The sequence below is a fragment of the Stegostoma tigrinum genome, chromosome 35, assembly GCF_030684315.1.
Source record: "Stegostoma tigrinum isolate sSteTig4 chromosome 35, sSteTig4.hap1, whole genome shotgun sequence".
NCBI lineage: Eukaryota > Metazoa > Chordata > Chondrichthyes > Orectolobiformes > Stegostomatidae > Stegostoma > Stegostoma tigrinum.
In genome coordinates, this window is record NC_081388.1 from 17,849,640 (window position 1) to 17,877,125 (window position 27,486).

At 48.7% G+C, this 27,486-nt stretch overlaps 1 protein-coding gene across 3 annotated transcripts; it reads right to left on the reverse strand.

Moving 5' to 3' along the window:
• LOC125447365 (shiftless antiviral inhibitor of ribosomal frameshifting protein homolog) lies at positions 1–27,486 on the reverse strand. Of its 3 annotated transcripts, none has more exons than XM_048521682.2 (9): positions 27,169–27,486; positions 26,874–27,021; positions 19,249–19,298; positions 16,805–16,852; positions 14,181–14,213; positions 7,286–7,426; positions 5,652–5,755; positions 4,329–4,477; positions 1–1,542 (listed from the first exon to the last, which is right to left on the reverse strand). In XM_048521682.2, the coding sequence occupies exons 1-9, from the start codon at positions 27,232–27,234 to the stop codon at positions 1,271–1,273; spliced, it is 1,011 nt and encodes a 336-aa protein (XP_048377639.1). In that variant the 5' UTR covers positions 27,235–27,486; the 3' UTR covers positions 1–1,270. The 3 variants fall into 3 exon arrangements, with proteins under 3 accessions (XP_048377639.1, XP_048377637.1, XP_048377640.1); XM_048521680.2 differs by having other exon boundaries at positions 19,213–19,298; XM_048521683.2 differs by having other exon boundaries at positions 19,213–19,298; positions 26,874–27,026; positions 27,169–27,241.

Sequence of the window (27,486 nt, forward strand, 5' to 3'; positions counted from 1 at the left end):
TTGTAGAGTCGAAATTTATTTTACATTAAAGCTCACATACCTGGATCCAAAACATAACGGGCACAGGGCATGGGAGAATACAATCTGAGGATGGAGCATTGTTCCCTCGGACAGAGATTCAGAACTAAGAACAAAATGGGAAGGAAAGCTCCATCCAAAGGTCAACGCGAGGGATTAACAGATATCAATTCAACAACAATACAGCACCCTCAAACGCTGGTAAAACATGCCAAGGTACTTCGTGTGCATGTCAGGAAACAGAAAAATTTGAAAGTGTGGTGAATGACACGGTGGGAGACAGGAGACGACGGAGGATTCGAGCTCAGTGAGAGCGCAAAGAAGAAATTGCTTTCTGAAGCAAGTCTGAGAGAATGTGTAAGTCTCTCGCAGAAACAGCAGTTTCAAGCACACGGTCTGGACTCAAAAATTAATTACTTTTCTCTCTGCACACATGCTGCCAGGCCTGCTGAGCTTCTCCAGCTAATTTCTGGGGGGTTTTTTTTGTTTCTTGCATCTACAGTTCTTTGTTTTCGTTTAAAAAGAAAGGGCTCTGGGGAAACGAGTGAATTGGCTATACTTTTTTTCCCCGAGAGCCAGCAGAGGCAATAGTGAGCAAGGTGGCTTTGTTCTGCGCTGTACAAATGCAGCGCTCAATAGCTGCTCCTGCACTCGTCTCCGAGCAGGAAGTAAGTAACTGTTTTGAGGATTCAGGACACAGAGGAGCAAGTCGACACAGATGCAGAGCCAGGAGGGCTTCAAACACACCAGGCCTCACTCATCCTGCTGGCAATGATTGGAAGCTGCAGCCTCAAGCTGTAATCGAAGGTTGGTCGCCTTTTCAAAACGACACCCACACGCACACCAACACACAAGGACGAATCGAATGCATTTGGGGAGTGGATGAAAGACCTCAGGACAGCGATGCCGCCCATTGTTGATCAGCTCGACAAAACTTACGCTGAGCCGGAAAACATAACTGAACCTTGCCCTTTCTTCGTCGCGGATCGGAAACGGGGATGACGAGCTTTCTTACACGCACTCCAACAAGAGGGATGTGAGGAAGGGGATTTATAATGCCCTTCCTAGGTGTAGGCAATCCGTCCAAATGCCAACCGCAGAGCTCGCCCGAACCCAGGGATTGGCGGAGGGGTGTCTCAGTGTTTGGTGTTGGGGGGTGCGGTGGGGACATTACTCCAGGGCCATGCGCTTGGGGACGGTGAGTGTTTGGGACCTGGTGCGGGACGGAGCTGGGGCTGGGACGAGCATCACCTCAGTCTCCGTTGGCGCTGTTTTCATTGCCGGACTGGTGTTCCGTCGAGTCCTCGTCATCTTCCTCGGTCGTGTCCTCCTCCTCCTCCTCCTCCAGGATGTCCTCCTCAATGATGTTATCCACATGGCACTCCATCAGGCTCCCCTGGCTCAGGCAGGTGGCGATGGTAGACCCTGTGCTGTGGTGCTCTGGGCTGGGGTACAGCACTCTGGGGAGTCCCTTCTGTTGCCTGCTGCGTGGGTGAACACAGTGCGTCCCGGGGATGTGAGGTTCTGATGTGCAGGATTGGGGGGTGGCGGGGGGGGGGGGGGGAGGGAAGGGTCAGTTGTGGGACAGAAAAGTCATTCTTTGAGTACCTCCTAGAACACGTTTGACTACATTAGCGCCTTTTGTGACTTTAATATCACCCAAAGCATTCCCCCCCCCCCCCCCCCATGGTGTATGGTCACTGCTTTACGCAGGAAACACGGCGGCCCCCCCAGCTTGAGTACAGCAAGTTCCCACAATCATTGCATTGACCAGTTTTTCACCTTGACCCGAGGGATCGCTATTGGCTGGGACACCAGGGAGATCCCAATCCACATCACTCCCCACTTGGAGCCCTGCGACCATTCACCCATGATAGCCCTCAGAGCTTTGGTTTATCATCTCTCTCCCACGTGGGAGCCTCAGAGTTGAGATGTGCCATCATCAGGGCGGGTGCTGACAGGGTGAGGGAGGGGTAGGGGTGGGCTCCCCAGGCCCCAAAGGCCTGCCTTGCCCAGTGAACCGGGGTGGGGGGGGTGGTTGCTGATGTCAAGCTGGCACAGGGGGAAGGCAGAGTCCTCTCAAAGCTGGCAAGTTGTGCCAGGCTTTCTGGACAAGGCAGGAGACTGGCAAACAGCTGCCTGAACCCCTGCTGGTCCATAGAGTTCAGACAGGGAAGACTGGAGGGGAGGGGCCTGGTATTATTTCCTGGGGTTCTGGTTGTTGGAATAGCGGTGGTCACCTCTATCTGTTATAGGTGACTGCTTCTGCCCCAGCATCCCCCCACGTCACTCCCACATAACTCCCTTCCTTCAATCTCTGCCTCCCATGTGACTCCCTTCCCCTCAATCTGCCTCTCATGTGATTGCCCCTCAATCTCTGCCTCCCATGTGACTCACTTCCTTCAACCTCTGCCTCCCATGTGACTCCCTTCCCCTCAATCTGCCTCTCATGTGACCCTCTTCCTCTCAAACTCTGCCTCCCATATGTCTCCCCTCCCCTCAATTTCTGCCTCCCACGTGACTCCCTTTCCTTTGATCTCTGCCTCCCATGTGACTCCCTCCCACTCAATGTCAGCCTCTCCCAGCTGAAACACCACAGCCCCCCTCCCAGTCTCTAAAGTATTCCAACATGCCATCACCATGCCTTTCAAAGCTATGGGCCAAGTGCTGACAAATGACATTGGAATAGTGAGCTCTCGATGGGCTGAAGGGCTTTTCACTCTGCTGTGGAGCTCCGTGACTCTTGCAGGTGACTCCCCCCCCCCGCCCCCAAGATCTGACCCTTACAGATGAACCCCCCAAACCCGACCATTGAAATACACAGGCGAGGCCTAACGCCAACCTCCCAGCCTGGCAGATGATACCCATCACCCACCTCCTCCCCAGACGAATCTCTGCCCTAGGACCTGGGGTTGCAGGATCATACTAACCAGCCTGTAGAGAACTGCTGACCTGGGTTTAGCCAATTCTAGCCTCTGCGGCCGTTGATGGGGCTGGGTCCTATCAATGGAGACCTGCCAAGAGGACTGACCTGTCCATGTGTGATATTTGACTACAGGCTGTGAGAAAGGGCAGCGTGTGACCACTTTCTTTCATTCACTTACAAGGATGAGGGTGTTAATGGCTGGTCAACATTTACTGCTCGACCCTACGGGCCCAGAGTCAACAATCTTACTGCAAGTCTGGAGTCACATGTAGACCAGACTAGATGAGAATGGCAGATTTCCTTTTTCCTAAAGGTTCAGTGGTTAGCACTGCAGCCTCACAGCGCCAGGGACCCAGGCTCAATTTCAGCCTGGGGCGACTGTCTGTGTGGAGTTTGCACATTTCCCCTGTGTCTGCGTGGATTTCCTCCGGATGCTCCGGTTCCCTCCCACAGTCCAAAGATGTGCAGGTTAGGTGGATCGGCCATGTTAAATTGTCCACAGTTTCAGGGGTGTGTGGTTACAGGGGGAGGCATTTGGGTGGGATGCTTCAAGGGGCGGTGTGGACTTGTTCCCACGCTGTAGGGAATCTAATCTAATCTAAGGACATTAATGAACCAGATGGGTTGTCTCCCTGACAATTCACATGGTTGTCATTGGACTCTTAATTCCAGATATTTCTCTGAATATCAAAATTCCACCATCTGCTGTGGCAGGATTTGAACCCCAGTCCCCAGAGAGTGAGCTGAGCTTCCTGAATTAACAGCCCAGCAATAATATCACTAGGCCATCGCTTCCCCACTAACTGGCTCTAGCAAGCTGTCTGGGAAATCAGGGAATGGGCTGTCATCCTGAAGAGCATTCAGCGAACACACCCAACCCTTGTTAGAGGTCAGGGTGTTGTTCGAGAGTGGGAATGGGATAGACCCGTGCCTACCTTACCATCATTCCAGGTGAACATCCTACAGACCCTGACCTCAAAGTCCCCACAGGAACAGGATCTGGCCATTTGGCCCTTTTGAGCCTGCTCCACCATTCAACAGCATTGTGACTAATCATCCAACTTAGTTCCCTGTTCCCACATGCTCCCCCATTCCTTCTGTTTCCCCTGTGCCCCAAGAACTAAATCTACCTCCTGCTTGAAAACACTCAAAACTTTCTGCGGCAGAGAATTCCACACTGACGTAAGGTACGGGAGGAAGGTTGGGAGCCCCAGAAGAACAGGCCTGTGGTCAGAAGACTATGCACCAGGCAGAGAGAACAATGAGAAATCACTGACAAGCATAATGGGCAGCAAAAAACAAAAACAGTTTGATGTAGCTGCTTTGTGAGGGTAGCAATAGGGGGAGTTGGGTGGTGGGGGGGTAGGTGTCTGTGGGAGCTGACCTTTGCGATGGTAGCAATCCTCAGCGAAACAGCTGTGGGGTCTTCGGGTGCGAGGGCCAACCCCCTTCTTCGGTGGAAGGATACGCACGGGAGTCACGCAGCTGTGGCAAACGTAGCACGGAGCTGGCAGTGCCATCTGTCCAAAGCCCCTAAAGGCGAGAGCACATGGCGGTCAAGAGAACGAGGTCCTGTTGCTCACTGCCCATCAGTGATGTGTAACCTTCCTACACTCACTTACAGGATGTGGGCATCACTGGCTGGGTCAGCATTTATCGGCTGTCCATAATTGCCCCCAGGGAGGGTGATGAGAAATGGCCTTCCTGAACCTTTTGGGGATGTAGTGAGTGTAACAAAGTCAGTCAGGTGGACCCCATAGAATATGAGTTCCCTAACTGGGGCTGTTAATCTGGTACGATCAGGGAGCCCTGGCTGACAGCCATAAACAGCAGGGCCTGAGGTTCTGTTTACTCTGACAGCTGGCTCTGAGGGATCTGGGTTAGTGTCACATTTAAGTGAACAGTGACCTGGTAATGGGATAGCACTTCGTGGAGTTATTTCAGGGAGTGCCTTTAGGGAGGATTTTGACCCAGCGACACTGAAGGAACAGTGATATATTTCCAAGTCAGGATGGCACGTGTCTTGGAGGGGATCTTGCAGGGGGTGGTGTTCCCATGTATCTGCTGTCCTTGTCCTTCTAGATGGAAGTGGTCTCAGTATGAAAGGTGCTGTCTAAGGATCTTTGGTGCCTCATTGTAATGCATCTCATGGACGGCACAGAAAGAGAAAGAATTAGATTGGGTAAAAATCAAGCAGGATGCTTTGTCCAGGGTGGTGAGGTTCTCTCGCGGGACGGGAGGGTCACTGGCAAGGCCCGTATTTGTCACCCGTCCCAAACTGTCCATGAACTGAGGGGCTCGCTGGGCCACTGTGCAAGATAGCTAAGGTACGGTCACACTACTGTAGGCTAGACCAGGTAAGGATGGCAGATTTCTTTCCCATTCACCTTGGTGAACAAGATGGGATTTTTCCAACAATAGTTTCACTGACATTTACAGATTTTATAAAATTGAAATTAAATTCCACCAGCTACCCTCGTGAGATTTGAACCTGTGTCAAATCTATTGGATTGAAGTACTCGTCCAGCAATACTACCATCGTGCCACCATCTCCCTGGATAGTTTGGGAGCTCCATGCTTTATCAATGAAGGGGCTCTGTAGCTTTCAGTGATGGTGCAAAGGATGTCTCTAACTAAGTCACCTTTGCCAACAGATTGCAGGGCTGATGCTTGATACCCCCCCCCCCCCCCCCAGCACCCTCCTTACCCAAAGGTGTTGCCACAGCATTGGCAGTGAAATTCAGCGTAGCCCCACATTTTGTCACGCGGCACTGGACCGTACTTCACCTTACACTTGCGACACCTCGAGACCTGCAGGCAGGCAAAGACATTCCCATGTCAGAGGGTCACAATGGCTGTATCCATCCCGCTGTCAGGGAATCTCTGGACTCGAAGCTCCCTCCCCGTTTCTCACTCTGCCCCATTGATGCCCCGAGGATGGATATTCTGAGAAATAGGGTGCAGGAGTTGTCCATTCTGCCCATCAAGCCTGCTTTGCTGTCCAATTAGATAATGGCCGGTCTTGGGTTGCAATTCAACTCACCTATCCTACCTTACTTGCCCCTCACCCTACCCCACACTCCATAAGCCTTCATTTCATCAGAGACTAAGGATCTGTCTGTTCCAGCCATTCCTCTATTCAATGAGATACACCCTCTGGGCTACAGAATTCCAAAGGTTCACAATTCTTTGTGTGGATTAATTTCTCTGCACCTTTGGTTTAGAGTCACATACATGAAAATCTAGCCACACTGATCCGTGCCCTTTACTGTGGCTCCATCCCCCATGTCTCTCCCACCACTCCCTGACCCCACATTACTGCCCTGCTCCATGAGTTACTGCCCAGTTCCTCCAGTCGCTTTCCCTAACTTCACCCAGCATCAGAGTTCACTGCCAAGAGGAGACAGCCTTCAAGAACTGGGTCTGAGCAACACTGTTTACTGTTTAACTGAATGTTCACAAAACTTCCCAATCCGCCCTCCCCATCCATCATCACATTTCCCCCTCCCCCTTTGAACACTCTGTGTTCAATTGCACTGACTGGGGGCTGTGGGCTTAATCACACTCCAGAGTGATGGCCCCACATGGAGACCTGGACATGTGTATCTGTGTGTGTGTGTGTGTGAGCGTGTGTGTGTTTGTGAGTGTGTGTGTGTGTATATCTGTCTGTGTATGTCTCTGTGTGCTTGTGTGTCTCTAAGTGTCTATGTGTGAGTCTGTGTATGTGTGTGTGTGTCTGTGTTTCTATGTGTGTCTATATGGGTATATGTCTTAACATATGTGTGTGTCTCTGAGTGCGTGTGTCTGTGTGTGTGTGTTTCTGTATGTGTGTGTGTGTTTCTGTATGTGTGCATGTGTGTGCCTGTATGTGTGTGTGTCTGTGTGTGTGCGTCTGTGTTTCTGTGTGTGTCTGTGTTTGTGTGTCTGTATGTCTGCGTGTGTGTGTGTGATTTACAGATCACCCATCAATATGCTTGCCTGCGGAATGATGCATCTTCTGTGGGCACCCAAGCCCTGAGGTGGGACTTGAATCCAGAGCTCTTGGTTCCTGAGTTTTGGCATCACTGGCCAATACAGTGCAAACACCTCGCAGAGAGCTGGGTAGTATTCGGCTCTCTGGAGGTTCATCAGGAAAGCTGGATCATTTCAACTTTCCCAACTCTTTCAAATCAGAGCGACTTGGTCGCTGTTCCTGGCTGGGGTCAAAGGTCAAACCTGAGACCATCCGAGTCTGTGCTTGGGCCTTGTGCCCTCAGAGCCCAGTCGGGATACGGCCCATCTCCAGATCTCTCACACATGTCCCCGCGGAGACAGGAAGCGGGAAACCAGGCAGTCCCTTACCTGTTTCCTATCAGGTACTCTCCTCCACCAGTAATGATCGCACTGCCTGCATGCAAACTGTTTCTCCACCCACGGTATCTGCTTGGCACTGGCCTGATCAAACAGTTTCAGGTTCGCCTGCGTCAACTGTGACACTAGTTTCTGGAGGTAAGGATGAGAGAAAGAGGAGGAGAAAGGAAAAGTCACTTCTTAAAAAAGACCCATTCTCCAGTCACGTGCCCCCACCCCGATGTTTCTAATTTGTTTCGCCCCATCTCTGTCCAGGGGATCAGTGGCCCATGGGGGCATTCCCACTCTGGAGGCTCGTGGAACTTAAATTCAATGAATAAATCCCTAATTACAGACCTGACCTCGGCCATGTCTACCATCGATTGTCATGGGGATGCCTTCCGGTTCATTAATGCCCTTCAAGTGCAGGAAATCTGCCATCCTTGCCTGGTCCGGCCTCCCACATGACTCCAGACCCCATGCAGTTGATTCGTAACTTCCCTCTGAAAATGGCCAAACAACCCACTCAGTGCAGGGGTAGTTCTGGGTGGGCAATAAATGCTGGCCCAGCCATTGACCTCCCCCACCCCTCCACCACATCTCATGAAGGGGTGCCAGTAAAAAGGAATTGGCTGTTGAACCTCAGCCCTCAGGTGTGGGATTGGTCGAGTAATATTATTTATTTATTCCTTGTCAGAACATTGCATGACCAGCATTTTGCTGTCCTTCGACCCAGTGGCTCCCTAGGCAACCCAATCTGAGAGATTTTTAATCAGCAAGGGCTCTGGGGAAAAGGTAGGAAAGTGGAGTTGAGGAATATCAGGTCAGCCGTGATCACTTTGAACAGCAGAGCAGGCACGATGGGCTGAATGGCCTACTTCCGCTCCCACATCTTATATTGTGGAGTTGAAGTCACAGAGGCCAGACTAGGAGGACAGACAAACCACCCTTGGATGGGGCTTTCCTTCTCAAAACAACTCTTACCTATGGTTAATGTAGCAGCTGCCTAGCCTTCAATTTTATTAACTCGATTGATTAGATGTCGTGATGAGATTTGAACCTGTATGGCCACAGCAATAGCTTCAGCCTCTGGATTACTAATCATAGAGTCATACAGCACAGAAACAGGCCTTTTGGCCCAGCCAGTCTATGCTGACCATGTTCCCAAACTAAACTAGTCCTACCTTCCTGCGCTTGGCCCATACCCCTCCAAAACATTACTGTTCGCACTTATCCAAATGTCTCTTAAATGTTGTAATTGTACACACATCCACCACTTCCTCTGGAAGTTCATTCCACACACAAACCACTCTCTGTGTAAACAGATTGCTCCTCATATCTTTTTTAAAATCCTTCTCTTCTCACCTAAAAACGTGGTCTTGAAATCTCCCTCCCTAAGGAAAAGACACCAGACATTCACCTGGGATAGTATCAGAGATAATGGGAACTGCAGATGCTGGAGAATTCCAAGATAATAAAATGTGAGGCTGGATGAACACAGCAGGCCAAGCAGCATCTCAGGAGCACAAAAGCTGACGTTTCGGGCCTAGACCCTTCATCAGAGAGGGGGATGGGGAGAGGGAGCTGGAATAAATAGGGAGAGAGGGGGAGGCGGACCGAAGATGGAGAGTAAAGAAGATAGGTGGAGAGAGTATAGGTGGGGAGGTAGGGAGGGGATAGGTCAGTCCAGGGAAGACGGACAGGTCAAGGAGGTGGGATGAGGTTAGTAGGTAGCTGGGGGTGCGGCTTGGTGTGGGAGGAAGGGATGGGTGAGAGGAAGAACCGGTTAGGGAGGCAGAGACAGGTTGGACTGGTTTTGGGATGCAGTGGGTGGGGGGGAAGAGCTGGGCTGGTTGTGTGGTGCAGTGGGGGGAGGGGACGAACTAGGCTGGTTTAGGGATGCAGTAGGGGAAGGGGAGATTTTGAAACTGGTGAAGTCCACATTGATACCATATGGCTGCAGGGTTCCCAGGCGGAATATGAGTTGCTGTTCCTGCAACCTTCGGGTGGCATCATTGTGGCAGTGCAGGAGGCCCATGATGGACATGTCATCTAGAGAATGGGAGGGGGAGTGGAAATGGTTTGCGACTGGGAGGTGCAGTTGTTTGTTGCGAACTGAGCGGAGGTGTTCTGCAAAGCGGTCTCCAAGCCTCCGCTTGGTTTCCCCAATGTAGAGGAAGCTGCACCGGGTACAGTGGATGCAGTATACCACATTGGCAGATGTGCAGGTGAACCTCTGCTTAATGTGGAATGTCATCTAGGGGCCTGCGATAGGGGTGAGGGAGGAGGTGTGGGGACAAGTGTAGCATTTCCTGCGGTTGCAGGGGAAGGTGCCGGGTGTGGTGGGGTTGGAGGGCAGTGTGGAGCGAACAAGGGAGTCACGGAGAGAGTGGTCTCTCCGGAAAGCAGACAGGGGAGGGGATGGAAAAATGTCTTGGGTGGTGGGGTCGGATTGTAAATGGCGGAAGTGTCGGAGGATGATGCATTGTATCCGGAGGTTGGTAGGGTGGTGTGTGAGAATGAGGGGGATCCTCTTAGGGCGGTTGTGGCGGGGGCAGGGTGTGAGGGATGTGTTGCGGGAAATACGGGAGACGCGGTCAAGGGCGTTCTCGATCACTGTGGAGGGAAAGTTGCGGTCCTTAAAGAACTTGGACATCTGGGATGTGCGGGAGTGGAATGTCTTATCGTGGGAGCAGATGCGGCGGAGGCGGAGGAATTGGGAATAGGGGATGGAATTTTTGCAGGAGGGTGGGTGGGAGGAGGTGTATTCTAGGTAGCTGTGGGAGTCGGTGGGCTTGAAATGGACATCAGTTACAAGCTGGTTGCCTGAGATGGAGACTGAGAGGTCCAGGAAGGTGAGGGATGTGCTGGAGATGGCCCAGGTGAACTGAAGGTTGGGGTGGAAGGTGTTGGTGAAGTGGATGAACTGTTCGAGCTCCTCTGGGGAGCAAGAGGCGGCGCCGATACAGTCATCAATGTACCGGAGGAAGAGATGGGGTTTGGGGTCTGTGTAGGTGCGGAAGAGGGACTGTTCCACGTAACCTACAAAGAGGCAGGCATAGCTGGGGCCCATGCGGGTGCCCATGGCCACCCCCTTAGTCTGTAGGAAGTGGGAGGAGTCAAAAGAGAAGTTGTTGAGTGTGAGGACGAGTTCAGCTAGGCGGATGATAGTGTCGGTGGAGGGGGACTGGTCGGGCCTGCGGGACAGGAAGAAGCGGAGGGCCTTGAGGCCCTAGAGGGGAAACCAAGCGGAGGCTTGGAGACTGCTTTGCAGAACACCTCCGCTCAGTTCGCAACAAACAACTGCACCTCCCAGTCGCAAACCATTTCCACTCCCCCTCCCATTCTCTAGATGACATGTCCATCATGGGCCTCCTGCACTGCCACAATGATGCCACCCGAAGGTTGCAGGAACAGCAACTCATATTCCGCCTGGGAACCCTGCAGCCATATGGTATCAATGTGGACTTCACTAGTTTCAAAATCTCCCCTTCCCCTACTGCACCACACAACCAGCCCAGCTCTTCCCCCCCACCCACTGCATCCCAAAACCAGTCCAACCTGTCTCTGCCTCCCTAACCGGTTCTTCCTCTCACCCATCCCTTCCTCCCACACCAAGCCGCACCCCCAGCTACCCACTAACCTCATCCCACCTCCTTGGCCTGTCCGTCTTCCCTGGACTGACCTATCCCCTCCCTACCTCCCCACCTATCTTCTTTACTCTCCATCTTCGGTCCGCCTCCCCCTCTCTCCCTATTTATTCCAGCTCCCTCTCCCCATCCCCCTCTCTGATGAAGGGTCTAGGCCCGAAACGTCAGCTTTTGTGCTCCTGAGATGCTGCTTGGCCTGCTGTGTTCATCCAGCCTCACATTTTATTATCCTAGACATTCACCTGGTCTATGTCTCTCATGATTTTATAAACCTCTGTAAGATCACCTCTCAACCTCCTATGATCCAGTGAAAAAAATTCCCAGCCTATTCAGCCTCAACTGATAACTGAAACCCTCCGTTCCTGGCAACATCCTGGTAAATCTCTTCAGAACCCTCTCCAGCTTGGTAATATCTTTCTGATAACATGGTGACTGGAATTGGACACAGCACTCCAGAAGAAGCCTCAGCAATGTTTTGCACAATCTCACTGTGACATCCCATCACCTCACCCATCTCCCTGGCAGTTTTACCCTCCAGGTGCCCAGATAAGAGCCTGTGGTCCACAGAAAGTTGAGGGACCAAACAGTCAAGATTGGGACTGGAAACTCTGGCCGTGTGCAGGGGATTTCGTTTGCTTCATTTGTGCTATCGATGTCCCACCACGTTCACTATTCATTGATTTAATCTCTGTGTGCTGATTGAGTTTGGCGAAACCATTGGCCAAACACAGGAAATGCCAATGGGAGTTGAGGGGGCAAAGATGAAAGGTTCTCCAACTGGTGACTCTCTCCCTTGTCTCTAATTTCGCTTCAATTGTCTGGGAAACCAGGCTGTGTCTGTACGGAAAATGGAAAGCAAGCTCCAGCAGATGCTGGTGATCGTAAATATAAATAGAGAGTGCTGGGAGAAACCCGTCCATTCAGAGAAGGGTCAGAGCAGGTTCGAGATGTTCACTTCGTTCTCTCTCCCTCTCTCTACAGGTGCTGCCAAACCTGCTAAGTATCTCTGGGACACTTTCTGGTTTTCATCAGTGTGGGCTCAGCATTGGGAACTCTGCCCATATCAAACAAAGAACTATTCACGCTGGAGATGTGAAACAAAACAGAACAGAAATTGCTGGAGAAATTCCGGCAGCATCTGTGGAGAGAAGAGGAGAGATGATGCTTTGAGTCTCTTGCCCAGCTAGTTCTGAGGAAGCATCATTGGACACGAAACATTAACTGTGATTTCACCCCAAACACCCCTGCCCGTTGAGTTTCTACAGCAATTTCTGCTTTAGCATTGAAAAATTCAACACAGGTTAAAATACCGCTGTTCCCAGGTGCTGCAAGAAATGTATGTGATGACATTTCCCGTTTAAAACCCATTGCTCAAGTTCAAGATAGGAAGTAAATGCTGATGCAACCAGTGTTGCCCACATCCTGAGACTGGTAATGGCACCCTGTGAAGACTCCTCACCAGTAGTGAGCAGGAAATGGTCTCCTATTTCTGTAACCACTGGGAGGCCAGCAAGCTCAAGGCAAAATGTATCGACTCGCAAAGGATTAGCAGCAACATTAGGCCATTCACACCTCAAGCCTGTGTTATCATTCAACAAGAATATGGCTGATCTACCCCAGGCTTCAACTTCTCCTTTCTGCTAGTTCCTTACAGCCCCCACCTATTGACCTCCTTGTTTAATACTTTCAATGATCGACCCACCCCAAATCTCTGAGGGACATAATTCCAAAAATTCACCACGCTCTCTGACAGGTGGAATTCCTATGCAGTGAATCAAGCATCACTTTATTCTGTAATTCTACCCCCAAGTACAGGATTCTGCTCCCCACCCGCCCCGACACACACATACACTCACACACAACACAACACACAACATACACACACAACACAACACACAACATACACACAGACATACATACACCAACAACACACACATGCACACACAACACACACATGCACACACAACACAGACATAACACACACACAAGTTAATTTGTACGCAAGTCAGAACACAATACAGGACAATAATAAGAGATAATGGGAACTGCAGATGCTGGAGAATCCAAGATATCAAGCACAAAAGCTGACGTTTCGGGCCTAGACCTTGGGTCTAGGCCCAAAACGTCAGCTTTTGTGCTCCTGAGATGCTGCTTGGCCTGCTGTGTTCATCCAGCTCCACACTGTGATATCAGAGGACAATAATAAAGCAGCCGTTCATTAGTTCAGGAAATGCTCAGATGTTGGCTCTTTAAAATTACCAGCCCCCACCGCAAGCCCCGCATCAACCCCCCACCGCCCTCCATATTAGATCGCATTCATAAACACAAGTGTTCTTAAATCCAATGTTCATAAATCAGGGTGCCCCTGAATGTTTCAACAGTTTTATCATTCTTCTAAGCTCTCCTGAATAAAGACCTAAACTTTATCAAGTGTTAACCTTGGTAAGTCAACACTTTCATTCCAGGAATCAGCCCACTGTGTCTCTTTTGGACTGGTTTGTGTATGTATGCATTTGAATATATGCGGACATAAATGTGTGCATGGATCGGTGCGAGTGAGTGAGTGTCAGAAATCAGTGTGTTTCAGTATGTATGTGTCAGTTTGTGTGTATGTGTGTGCGCCTGCGCGTGGATATTAGTATCTGCATGTTTTTATGTGTATATATCTGTTTGTGTGTGTGTGTGTGTGTGTGTATCCATGGCCTGCACCAACGGTGTTTTGTAAGCAAAAGGAAAGCGAAAAGTGAACCTTTTTATTTAGAAGAAGGAACCCTATGATTTTAGGAATTTAAGCCTGCAGCAGGCCCCTGGAGACTCCAGGTTAATCCTTTGGGCCTGGACGACCTACCTTTACCAATCACAGTCTCCAGCCAACCACTACAAGATCCTAGATAATAAAGTGTGAAGCTGGATGAATACAGCAGGCGAAGCAGCATCTCAGGAGCACAAGCTGACGTTTCGGGCCTAGACCCTTCATCAGAGACCAATGGGTGGGCTACTGAATGTCTCACTGTGTGTGTGTGTATGTGTATTGATAGTTGAACACACTGAAGACCCTCAGGCTGAACACCTCCTGTAGCTGTACTGCTGTGAACTTGCAATCCCCCACCTCACTGGAAGCTAACTGATTGCACCCCACAAACTGCCTTTGGACTTTTCTGTCACTGTTAGCAAGCCACCCACTCCCACACGAAGAAAGCAAACAGTAAGCAAAAGCTGCAATGTTTATAACATCAGCCACCACATCAAGCTTTTACCTTTACTTCAGGATCCTCCTTGATCTTCATTGTCTGGAACAGGAGAAGATTTGATCAAGTCAGGGACAAGTTTCCATCTCAAGATGGCAGCCCTCCCACCAGCATGTGCCTCAGCCAGCAGGTGGCCAACTCTATTTGGACATATTCCTGCAGTTTGTCGTCAATGACTTCCTGTTTCAGGGTGCAATGTGTCTCACACACATTTCCATCTCTGTGTAGTCAACTCACACACCGTCATGACAACCACCAATTGGCAAGGCTCTTCCCGATGGGTTAATGACTGAAAACATCTTTTGCTTGGTTGCACCAACTGTGTTTTGTAAGCAAAAGGAAAGCAAAAAGTGAACATTTTTTTTTGAAAAGAAGGAACCCTATGATTTTAGAATTTTAAGCCTGCAGTAGGCCCCTGGAGACTCCAGGTTAATCCTCTGGGCATGGCAGACCTACCTTTACCAATCAGTCTTTAGACAACTACTACAAGATCCTACAGGCCAATGGGTGGGCTATTGAAATTCTCACTGTGCGTGTGAGGAATTATTGAGGTTGGGTTCAAGGCCCAGTCAGGAGCAGGCACTGTTCTGCTTGCAACTTCCATTTAGTGTGTTTTTAATGCCATCTCCTGGCATCCTCCTTGGCCTTCTGCCCCTTCTCCGATACAGTTACTGCTGACTGATTAAGGATGTACCTTGCCCCGGGCAATCAGCTCCTGTCCAATGGGAGGTTCCGTTCAGAGGATCAAGGTTACTGGAGCTTCTCTACAGTGAAAGAATGCCCCTGTAACCCCCTTCACTTCTGGGGCATCTCATGGGCTGGGCCGCTGCCTCGTTCTGCCAACACAGGAATCTGGTTTCAAGGTGTCCTGTGTGACTGTGCAGAAGGAAGAGAGAGAGAGAGAGGCTGTAAAAGGAGGAGGGGAAGCTGCAGGAGAAGGGAGACTGGAACTAGGTGAAGTGACAGCTGGGTGGACCTCATGGAACAGGAGTTCCCCAACTGAGGCTGTGATCCAATCAGGGAGCCCTGGCTGGCAGACATAAACAGGAGGGTCAGGGGTTCTGCTCACTCTGACAGCTGACTCTTGAGGGACCTGGGTCAGTGTCAAGGCCTTTCTTCATATAAATAAAGGGAGACTTGATGATGGGATACCAGCCTCTGTGGATGTATTTCACTGACAGGAGACGTTATTGTTTAAAATTCAATCATGGGATGTGGAACCCGCTGGCCAGGCCCAGTATTTACTGCCCAAAGGGCAGTTAAGGTTAAGCACATCGCACTGGGTCTAGAGTCACGTGTATCCCTGACCAGATAAGGCTGGCACATTTCCTTCTTGAAAAGGGGCATTGGTCAGCCAGGTGAGATATTTTTTCTTTGCCCTGATCATTAACCTACACTTTCATGGTCGTCATTTAGATCCTTAATCCCAGATTTCTTTTCTTAAAAAAAAAGTTGAATTCCCATTCTGCCATCTGGTAGGATTTGAACCCAGAACATAATCTGGATGTCTGGATTAACAGTCCAGGTCATCACCACACCTCAGAGACTGGAGGACTGGGGACTGGCTATGCAGGCTGGGAAGGGCAGAGTAAGTGGGTGGGATTTTAGAGCAGAGAAAGCCATCAACAAACACATGGAGCTAGACCCCATATACACTCCACTGCGAAGGAAAACCGGAAGTGAGGTAATCCAGCTCAAGGGACACCAGAGTTTAAATAACAGGCAGGAAAATACAACAGCTTCGTCGGAGGCTGGACTGATGATGTTCCCAGCCGGGTAATGAAATGTCTGCGGAGCAACGAACCAGCTCAGCGAGCCAACCAACCACAACAAAGTGGGAGGGAGGCCACAAGGTGGAAGTAGGAAGACATTCAGAGGTCGAAAATCACTGAGAAAAGTTTATACACCTGTCAACAGAGACGTAATCTGCTAAATACGAGCTAGGAAAACTGGGCGTCACGGGGTAATGGATTTCTTGGAAACAAAGCTTTTATTGCTAACTTATGCCTGCTGTCTGTACCAATTTAACCCATTTTTCCAATCAACCTGTTATTACATGCTTTTGGAGCGGGCAGGACTTGAAACTGTGTCCTCCCAGTTCAATGGTAGGGACACTACCAATATGCCTCAAGATAGCCCTTCTGTACCAATTTAAATACCAAGAAATAAGTTACAGAGGTGGGGTCGGGTTCTGGGTGGGATGCTCTATGGAGGGTCAGTAGGAATGGGCCAAATGGCCTGCTTCCACACTGCAGGGATTCTATGAAAAATGCCTTAATCGTGTGTTTAATGGAAGGCTGCTAATTATTGAGGAATTCTTCTCGTTCTGAGTTCCAACAACAAGCAAATGCAGGTGTGGTTATAATGTAACTGTCTCACTGAATAAGCTGTTTGCAGAAAATGAAAAAGTAGCCCCAAAGCAAAAGTGGCCTCCTCCCCACCATGAAAATCTAAGCACCAAGGGACTGCACAAATTTTTTGATCCCTGTTCCGAAGGACAGTGGGTTAAATTTTGGTGGGGTTAAGGGGTGCGGTGTAGTGGAGTTAAGGAGCCAGGAAAGCAGCATGATTTCTCTCCTTGGTCCCACTCAGATCTAACATTCCTCTTCAAAGCAATCATGATTAGGACCCACCTTCTCCTTCGCTTTCCTCTCTTCAGCTTGGAGAGTCTCGATGACATCCTGCAGAAAGAGCTGGCATTAATGAACTAGTCTTCAGCTGCAACAGATGCCAACCATCAGATTTAGACTGGGTCAGGCAAAGTGAGCTGTCTGCCTGTTGGGGAGGGCGGGGGGGGGGGGGGGGGGGGGGCAAAATATCTCATGCTGTGACGGTCCCACATACCACCCTCCCCCTGCCCCCCATCTACCAACAGTCCCGACCTACAACTAGCACCCGAGATACCTCTGCTCTTGTTATCACTGTCCTGGCTACCGACAAACTTGATCTCACCGCTATCTTTCAGAAATAGGAAGTCTGACTCATTACCAGGGCGAACATAGCCACTTTTAAAGGGAAAACTGGACAAACACTGAATTCTTACAGTGTGGAAGTAGGCCATTCAGCCACATTGGCTCCATGCTGGCCCTCCATAGACTATCCCACCCGCACTCATCCCCTTACATTTTCCATGGCTAACCCCCCCACCCTGCACATTCCTGAACACTATGGGGGCAATTTAACATGGCCAATCCACCCTATCCTGCGCATCTTTGGTCTGTGGGAGGAAACTAGAGCACCCGGAGGAAACCCACACAGGCAGGGACAGAACTCTGCTCAGAGAGTTACCTGAGGGTCGAATGGAACCCAGGTTCCTGGTGCTGTGAGGCACCAGTACTGACCACTGAGTCACCGCGTACCCCAGGAGGGAGAATGGAATAAAAGTAATAATAACGTCACCATAAACCTACTGTACTGTCAGGCCGCTCTGTTGTTAAAGAGAGAGAGATAACTGGAGGTGTTTTAATCCTTGGGGCACCATGCCTGAGGTTGGGGTGGGGGCAAGTGGGTGTGAGAATTAAACCTAAGTTGCTGGTATTGTTCTGCAGTGCAGAGCCGCCATCCAGCCAACTGAGCTAACCCACCCCAGGGAAAGGAATAGAAGGAAAAGCCGATGGGGCTTCACAGAGACAGAGGAGGTTTGTTAACACCAGCACAGGCAGGTTAGGTCTGTTCCTCTGTTGTAAATAATCTAGAATCGTTCATTCTGAAGGATGATTGCTGTTGCTTGTATAAAGCTGCCCAAACAGCTGAGTGAAATGCCCTGACAGTTTGAGCTCATCTTTGTCCCTGCCACTGTCTGAAGTGAAGAACACTGGTGCCCAGGAATGAAACATTTCCAGCTCTTAAAGCCGGCCATCAACCCATTATCTGAGCTACTAGTGTGTGCAACACAGACAGCCTTAAACACACGCAGAGACAGAGGGCAGGAGGAGACTAATCTCCCATCGGGACGATGCCATGGTAGTCGAAGCACTGTAAATAAATCCTTCATTTTCCCGTTCTTCTCTCCCAAAGAGAAGTAAAATGTTGTAGGAGAATCCCAGGGCCAATAATGGAGGAGGTGGGGATACACACTCACACCCCCACACACTCACACCCCCACACACTCTGAACCCTACACACACTCTGAACCCTACACACACTCTGAACCCTACACACACTCACACCCCCCACACACTCACACCCCCCACACACTCTGATCCTCATACACACACATACACTTTCCCACATGCATAAACACACATTCACACACACACAAACACTGTGTCACACGTGTACACGCTCCCTCCCACGTACACAATTTCTTTCTCTCTCTTTCACTGACACACACACGCGCACACACGTTTTCTCTCACACACGTTTTATCTCACACACTTTTCTCATGTACACACACTTTCTCACATGCATAAACACACATTCACACACACAACCACTGTGTCACACACGTGTACACACGCTCTCCCACATTTCTCTCTCTCTCTTGCTCTCTCACACACAGACACATTCTCTCACACACATATGTACACACACACACATTCTTTCACACACATACTTACACATACACACACACACACACACACACACACTTCCTCTTCCACTTTATAACATACCTTTTCACGTCTACACATTTTAAAACCCAGACTTAACAGCATTGAACATTAGCAGAGTTCATGTGTTTCTTGGCTTGGCTGTTTTCTCATTCCTATGTGAAGTGCTGATGATTTGTGGTCCCCCTTACACAAGTTCCCACAGCCATGTTTTGGCATAGTGAGTCACTGCTGGGCTATGGGTTCTCTAACGATCCCAGGTCCCTTCTCAAGCACAGCGTTCCTCAACAATGATACAACGGCAGTTCCTCACGTCCTTCCCGAAAGGCTGAGACCATGGACTGATTCCAAGAGAGCAAAAAGGGCCTGAAAGCATTCCCCCTTTCCCCAGGCCCCTGGTGGATGTGGGAATATGCACACGGACATCCTGCTCCAGGGTTGGTCTCTGCTCACCATCTGGCTCGAGTGACACTCCCTCACAGAGAACTCACCTGATAATATAACAGATGGGAAAGGTTCCCATTTACCTGGAGAACTGGACTGGCTTCTATCTCTCTCCTGTCGTCAGCTTCTAGACCTTAAAAAAAAGTGAAAACCTTCTTTAATCGGTTCTCCATTGCTTTTCCCTCAATGATTCTCTCTGTGCAGCCATCAATCAGTGGGGGAACAGAGCTCCCAATGCAGTACAGAGGGAGTGCTGCTCTGTCAGAGGTACCATGTAATGAATGAAACATTAATCCATTGGACTTATCTGCTCTCTCTTAGGAGGATGTAAAGGATCCAGCTCATTGCTATGGCAATTGACTGAAGCTTGCAATTTCACACCTTGTCTCACCTCCTCATTCTCCCAGAACAGCTGGGGGTTTTTAACCTGTTTCACTCACCTGATATCTCTCCTAATTGTCCATTTCTCCCCGCTCAGCCTAATTCCTGAGCTCTCTGCTAACTCCAGCTGTGCACTTCACTCTGAAACCCCTCGATGTCAACAGCTGACTCCCCTTCATTAAAGTTCCCTTTCTCAATCACCAGAAACAGTCACTGTCTACACATATTGTCCCACCCCTTTATAACTCCAAACATCTTGGTCTGATAACTCTGTAATGTTCACCAATCCGATTACAACATCCACATTTCCACTTTAATGTATCGTTCCTCGCAACATCCGAGTGAACCTTCAACCTCGAAACCAGGGGAACTGTAGACCATTTGCTATCAATACCTAGTCTGGCTTCGATGTGCAATGTTCAGTAAATCCAGCTGACTCTGTTTTGTGTGACTTTTTTGTGGGCTATATCCGTGTGTTCATAAAAAAACGCGGTTCGTCTTTGGAAAACCTGATGAAGACGAGTGCGATTATTCACCCCTCACAAAGAAATGAAGTCAGGTCAAGGATCCTACGGTTTGAAATCCGGTACAAAACTCATTTGACACCTACGAGAGGTAATTGTGAATTTTGACATGAATGGCATTTTTGCTTTCTGAAAAATTCCGAGATTAAAGAGGTTGAGGTTATATCTGACACTTGCAAACTTGTACTGGGTCTGAAAGGGTTAGTACTGAGAGTTGCGTCAAGCACCATCAACTGAGACTTTGTCATTCGGGCTTAAAGCTAAAAGAGCTTAAGCTCTTGCAAGAGTACGGTGAAACAACTGGTCCTCCACAAAGTCTCTGAAACATGTCTAGTGTATTATTATGACCTGCAACTAGTCACTAACATATTGCATTCACTGCATGCAGTGTGGCCTACTCTACGCAGACTGGGTAACTGCTTTGTGGAACACCTCCAATCTGTGGGCAGGTGTGACCCTGACCTTCCTGCAGCCGGTCACTTTAACACAAGAGTCCTGCTCACATCTCCACATGTCCGTACTCTGCATGCTGCAGTGCTCCAGTGAATCACAGCGCAAACTGGAGGAACAACATCTCATCTTCATTTCTGAAGAAGCGTCCAGACCCAGAACATCAGCTTTCCTGCTCCTTGATGCTGCTTGGCCTGCTGTGTTCATCCAGCTCTACACCTTGTAATCTCATCTTCAGCCTCCTGGACTTAATATTGAGTTCAACACCTTCAAAAATTGTGAACCTACTCCCATTTCCACCCTTTCTTTCAGCTTTACTTGTTACATTATCTGTCACCATTCCCTCTCCCCCACTCCAGTAAGACTGTCTATTCTATCCAGTCTGGCAGTTAGACACACCATTGATCTGCCATTCACACATTCCCATCACTTAATCTGAACCATCAATATCTTTCCCTGCCCCCCTCCAGCACTCTACACCCACTACCCACATCCCCAATAACATCAATGCTGCCCCCTCCGTTTCAGCACTGATGAAGAATCACGTGAAGTCGAAACATTAGCTTCCTCTCTCTCCACGGACACTGCCTGACCCGCTGCGATCTCCAGCATTTGTTTTCAGTGCAATAAACAAGGTCTTGTTTACTACAAGAGTCTTTCCTGGTTGGACCAGGAAGTGGTCTTCCTCTCCCACACTTAACCAAGCAGGCCCTGTGGTCTCCTACACTCAAACAGGATGGTGGTGGCACCCCTTATCATAAGCGAGGTACTGAGTTGGCGTTGGCATCATTGTTACATATTGCAGGTAAAGATCAGAGAAGTTCCCAGATCCCTCTTTGATCACAAACTACACCTCAATCAGCAACAAGGTGCATAGAAGCCAGTGAGTGCAGTTGGGGACAGATCCTCAGACACCAAGCTATCAAATCAACACCTTAACATCCTTCAATCTATCTGCTCTTATAATGACCTGCACACAGAGGTATATCTGTGCACTGGTAACCCACCAGCAATACACAACCACCTGACAGAACCCAAGAGGAAGCATCTACAGTTTCCTGTTTCCACTTCACCTCATCCTAGCGCTGTTAGCCTACTCCTTTCTCTCTCATGCATTTAATAGGTTTCCCTTGTTATGATATTCAGTTCGACATCTCCCTAAGGTAGCGAGTGCCACATTCTCACCACTGTCCTCTGTAAAGACGTTTCTCCTGAATTTCTTGTTGGATTTACTTGTGACTTAGTCCACCCTGGTTTAGAGGCGACTTGTCTCTGAGTCACAAGGTTTGAGTTCAAGCACCCCTCCAGTGACGGAGTGCAAAACATTTCCGCTGCCATTCCAATACAGCGTTGAGAGTGTTGCAATATACAGATGCTCCCCTCATTTAGATAAACCAGGCCTTCCCTCTCATGTGGCCATTAAGAGATCCTACGGCACTATTTCCATGAGAACAGGGGTGTTACCTCTAGTGACATGGTCAATATTTATTTCTGAAACAAACATCACAATAACAGGTTATCTTGACATTATTGTGCCGACGTTTGAGGGATCTGGCTGTGTGTAATTGGTGGCAGAGACTCCCACTTTACGTAGAAACATAGATAGCAGGGGCAGGGGTAGGCCATTCGGCCCTTCAAGCCTGCACCACCATTCAATAGGATCATGGGTGATCATGCAATTTCAGTGTCCCAGTCCCACCCTCTCTCCATCCCTCTTGATCCCTTTAGCCACAAGAGTCCACACCCAGCTCCTTCTTGAATATATCTAACTAACTGGCCCCAACAGTTTTCATGGTAGAGAGACGGTGACTGCATCGCAGAAATACTTAATTACTTGGAAAAGCTGTTTGGGAGACCCTGTGGTCATGTAAGGTGCTATATAAGTGCTGGCCTTTCTCTTTCAATCCTACTGATGACCCTTAACTTTGAACAACCTGACAAGTACAAAGAAATTAACAGTGCCCTGTATATGAATTGGTGTCCTGGGCTGGCCCAGTGAATACTATGCATGATAACCCAGGATACTATTTTGGAACATTCATGCTGCAGGGTTTATCCCTGCCTTGTCCTGGGATCAAAGGGCTAGGAGGAATCAGATGTCATGGTTTTGCTGTGCAAAAATAAAGAAATGGAACTAATGTGATCTATAATCTTATACAGGCTGAAATAACTCAAAGGAAGCCACTAGCCTGTCACCAAGTCCCCCTTTATTTTTATGTGCGCAGAACATGGACTCTGACCAGCCAGCTCAGAGTCAGTCCTGAGAATGAGGAGACTCTCTGAATCTCCTGCTTATATCTGTCAGCCAGGGCTCTCTGATTAGTCCAGGTTAACAGCCCCAACCAGGGATCTCAAACTCAATGGGATCCACCTGGCCCTCATTCCAATCACTACAGTAACAATGATGCCAAACTGCTGCTGTAAAATAGTCCAGTTAAAGAGAATCTGTACAAATTATCAAGCAGAGCTGTGCTTAATGATCAGGCACCAGTACAAACACTGATGGGAGCATCACCAGTTGGGTGTAGCTCATGTGCAGTGATGGTATTCAGTCATTGGGCAGGAACTGTCATCAGGGACACTAACAAAGGCACAGAGAAGGAAAATAGACAAATAAAAGGCACACCCTACTACAGTACAGTGTAACATGGGGATAGATGGTAATATAATGGTAATATCACTGGACTCTAATCTAAAGGCCCAGGCTAACACTCATGGGTTCAATTCCTACCCTGGCAGCTGACAGAATTAAATTTAATTAATAAGCGAGTCTCAGCAACAGTGACCATGAAACCATCAACTAAAAGCACATTTGGTTCACAAATAAGATAACACAGTGTGCAGCTGGATGAACACAGCAGGCCAGGTAGCATCAGAGGAGCAGGAAAGCTGTCGTTTCGGTTCGGTCCAAACCCGAAACATCAACTTCCCTGCTCCTCTGATGCTGCCTGGCCTACTATGTTCATCCAGCTCCACACCTTGTTATCTCAGACTCCAGCATCAGCAGTTCTTACTACCTTTGGTTCACAAATGCTTTTGGGAAAGGAAATCCACTATCTTCACCCAGTCTGCCCTCTGCCTGGCAAACCAGCAATTCAAGGGCAATTAGGGGTGGGCAATAAATGCTGGCCTCACCAGTGAAATCCACATTACATCAAAGAATAATGAAAACTTACTGAGTGTGGAATAGATATGCAAACAGTCGCTAAAGCAGAGGTATCAAAGAGAGAGGCTCACTCACTGCTATATAAATTAATTAGCAACTGTTAATATTTAAACAGATTCCTGTATAGGGAGGAAACTGAGATACACAAGTTGCTGGGAGTGTGAAGGTTATCGGTTTCAGCCTCTTCATTTTAGGGTAAGTTTAATTAATTAGAGTAGGTACACAATTAATTGTTGCCGCATAATAATTCCTTCCTGCAGCTGGGATTAGTGTAATACCAAACACACCCAACCTCCCCAATCCCTGGGAAATCTTCCAGATAATGACACACAGAACACCCGTATTGTGGCAGTGCAGAATTAGGCCAATTGGCCCATTGTTTCTGCACCAGCTCTTCAAATGAGGAATTCAACTGCTGCCATTCTCTGTGTAACACTGCACACTTCAGACAGGAGTCACATTCTGTTCTGACTGAACCTGGCTCACACTGTTGGGCATTCCACATCCTAACGGCCTGCTGCGGGGACATGATTTCTTTTCCTCTCAGATCACTTTTGTTTCTTCGGCCAATTACTCTGAAGCTGCGCCAACCCCCTGTGAACGAATTCTCCACGTAAACTGACTGCCTGCTTCACTCCCAGGCCTGATTCTGCTGTCACTGTCTCTGATTGCTTGCCGAGGGGACAGGGTCAATCAGGCCAGTTGCAGGTTCAGTTCTAAGTCTCACGCTGACTGACCTGAGCTGAAGCAGCACCTGGGGTCCACGGCTTATGCTGGGGTGGAGCACGGGGACTGAGCAATCATCAGAGTTCCCTCTGCAGAAAACACTGCATCTGAGTGAAAGGTACTGGCAATGCAAGAGGTTGGCGTGATTCTGTGAATCGTCAATTTCAAGGTCCCAGTGAGTGCTAACAGAGTGGATTTCACCCACTCAAGTTCCAGTCCAATTCGCAATCCAATGAAATGAGCACATTAATCCTTTTCCTTAACCTGTGGAACTGGCTGATAATTTGTAATGGCAGTCATGTTCATGAGGCTCAATTGTAGAATGTTCATTGGACATCTTTTATCTTCAGACCTGATAACTGTTCATTAAAAACGCTGGTAAAGCCAGCTGCTTTATTTATCTCTTAACGAAAAGCACCAAAAGAAAATCGACGTGTCCAGGTCATAAACTCAGAACATCCTAAAGAGCTTCACAGACAACAAGGTTGTGACTGCGGAAACAGAGGAAACCGGGGCAGCCAATTTACACTCAGGAAGCTCAAACAAAAACAATCATGGCCTAAGTATGCTGTTTTTCGTAATGTTGGTTCGTAGAAATATTGCCCTGGGAGAACTCTAAAATAAAACAAGGAACTGCATTTGCTGGAGAGCTAAAACAAAACCAGAAATTGAAGATTCACAGAATCCCAACAGGCCATTCAGCCCACATCAACCTCCAAAGAGGATCCCACAATCTAACCCTGCATTTCTCATGGCTAACCCACCCAGCTTTCACATCCCTGGATACTATGGACAATTTAGCATGGCCAATCCACCTGACCCGCACATCTTTGGACTGTGGGAGGAAACTCACACAAAATAGGGAGGCAACATGCAAACTTCACACAGACAGTCACCCTAGGCTGGAATCAAACCAAGGTCCCTAGCATTGTAAAGCAGCAGTGCTAAACACTGAGCCACCATTCTGAAGAAGGGTCAGCAGACTGGAAATGTTATCTCTGCTCACTCCCCACTGATGCTGCCAGACCTGCTGAGTTTCTCCAGTAATCTCCACTTTCGTACCTGGGAGAAGTTCTGTGCTGTTCTTCAAAATACTGCCGTGGGATCTCCTGCTGGATTGGCTGCTAAGCAAATTAACTCCAAATTTACTAAATAAATGCGGCTAACAGACAATTGTTCAAAACTATCCCGTCAAACACAGGATAGCTTTCCTTAAAGCAAAAGTAAGTTGGAGTTGCAGATGATAAGCAAACAAATTGCTGTTTTGCCCAGGGTGCTGAGTTTGGGTAAGGACCCTTCAGTGTAAAGATGGCATGAACCCTATCAACACGATATCAATCACTCTGACCAGTACATCAACAGTGTCCGGTTGCACAGAACCAAACAAAAGGTGATAATGAAATGTTTGGCTGGATGAACACAGCAGGCCCAGAGCATCTCAGGAGCACAAAAGCTGACGTTTTGGGCCTAGACCCATCCCCCTCTCTGATGAAGGGTCTAGGCCCGAAACGTCAGCTTTTGTGCTCCTGAGATGCTGCTGGGCCTGCTGTGTTCATCCAGCCTCACATTTCATTATCTTGGATTCTCCAGCATCTGCAGTTCCCATTATCACTCAAACAAAAGGTGATCTGCCCTAAAATGCTTATTTCTGTTTCTCTCCCCAAAGTTGCCGGTCTGTTCAGTGAAACTTGCTGTTTTTGTACCCACTTTCCTGCATCTGGGAGCAGTTTGCTTTCGTTTTTGACATATTGGGAGTTCCTTTAACACTGTAAAGCAGCCTGGCAGAGAAATCTGGCCAAATCCTAAACCAGGCCAAAGGTGGAATAAGTGGGCAAGATTTTTTATTACATTTTGTAAAAAACGTAGATTTAAAGGTCCGGGGAAGAAAGAGGTGGAGATAGATTTTCAATCAGTAAGGGAATCAAGAGTCAGGGTTAAGTGGCAAGAAAGTGGAGGGAAAGGATAACACGGTGTGGAGCTGGATGAGCACAGCAGGCCAAGCTGCGTCAGAGGAGCAGGAAAGCTGACGTTTCGGGTTCAGACCCTGCTTCTGAAGAAGATTCCAGGCCTGAAATGTCAGCCTTCCTGCTCCTCTGATGCTGCTTGGACTGCTGTGCTCATCCAGCTCCACACCGTGTCACCTCAGATTCTCCAGCATCTGCAGTTCCTACTATCTCAGAGGGAAGGGATTATCAGGTTAGGCATCATTGAATGGATTGCAGCCTCCATGGGTTGAATGGTTCTGCTCTGGCATCTTACTGCCTATTGGTTAGGAGGGCAGGAGACTTGAACAGTGCTGTGGAGGATCTCAAACCAATTCTGAGGGCTAACTTACAGAGGAGGCAGACAGGGGGCAATGCTCTCGAGGGTTTGCAGCAGGAGGGTGAGAAACAGGAAAAAGGCCAGTGGGTGGAAGAAACGTTGCTCCAATTTAAGACTTTTAAAACAGTGACCCACTCACCATCAGTATCCAGGTCAGGGACCATGAGAATTATGTGCTTGGCTACCAGCTGGTAATTACAGCGAAATCTGTTCATCAGCAGCACCGCTAACTCTAACGGCACGTTCCCGTGGAACATCTCTCTGAACCTCCTGACGCTCTTTTCCAGCTGGTCTCCAATTGTCCAGAGACGAAAGGAAAACGAACAACAAATTAGCTCAAAGATAGTTAGAGCACAATCCGTCCAAACTCGTGCCAAAATGAAGCATCTCAACAGCAGCCCCGCCCCAAACTCAAGCGAAAACACTCAAATCACCTCAATTTTTTCCTTCAAGTGCATGTGAGCCATGCTGGGCTTCTGAAAGAAAGCGATCGCAGACATTCGGAAGTAGCCTCCAGGATTTTAACTCCCACCGTTTCTCGTTTCCCTGTCAGGCTATCGAACGCAATTTCCTGATTGCACGTTTTTTCACTTTCAGTTTCGAACCGTTTGATCTTCAGATTTTATTGGGGATGGGAAGCTACATTTAAAGAGATGAACGACGTTGCAGACGTGACGATGGTGAGAAAACGATGCCTATCTCCCACAAACAAACGTATAAATAGGCGCTGTCTAAATGTTCAACCTCGAAAG

What these genes read in the sequence shown, in the direction of transcription:
- LOC125447365 (XM_048521680.2), bottom strand. Translation starts at nt 27,234, where the DNA reads ATGTCTGCGATCGCTTTCTTTCAGAAGCCCAGCATGGCTCACATGCAC. An exon ending in TGCTGTGGCAACACCTTTGG is followed by an intron (nt 4,478 to 5,651) that starts GTAAGGAGGGTG and finishes TCTCGCCTTTAG; the next exon opens with GGGCTTTGGACAGATGGCAC. An exon ending in GGATTGCTACCATCGCAAAG is followed by an intron (nt 1,543 to 4,328) that starts GTCAGCTCCCAC and finishes CCTGCACATCAG; the next exon opens with AACCTCACATCCCCGGGACG.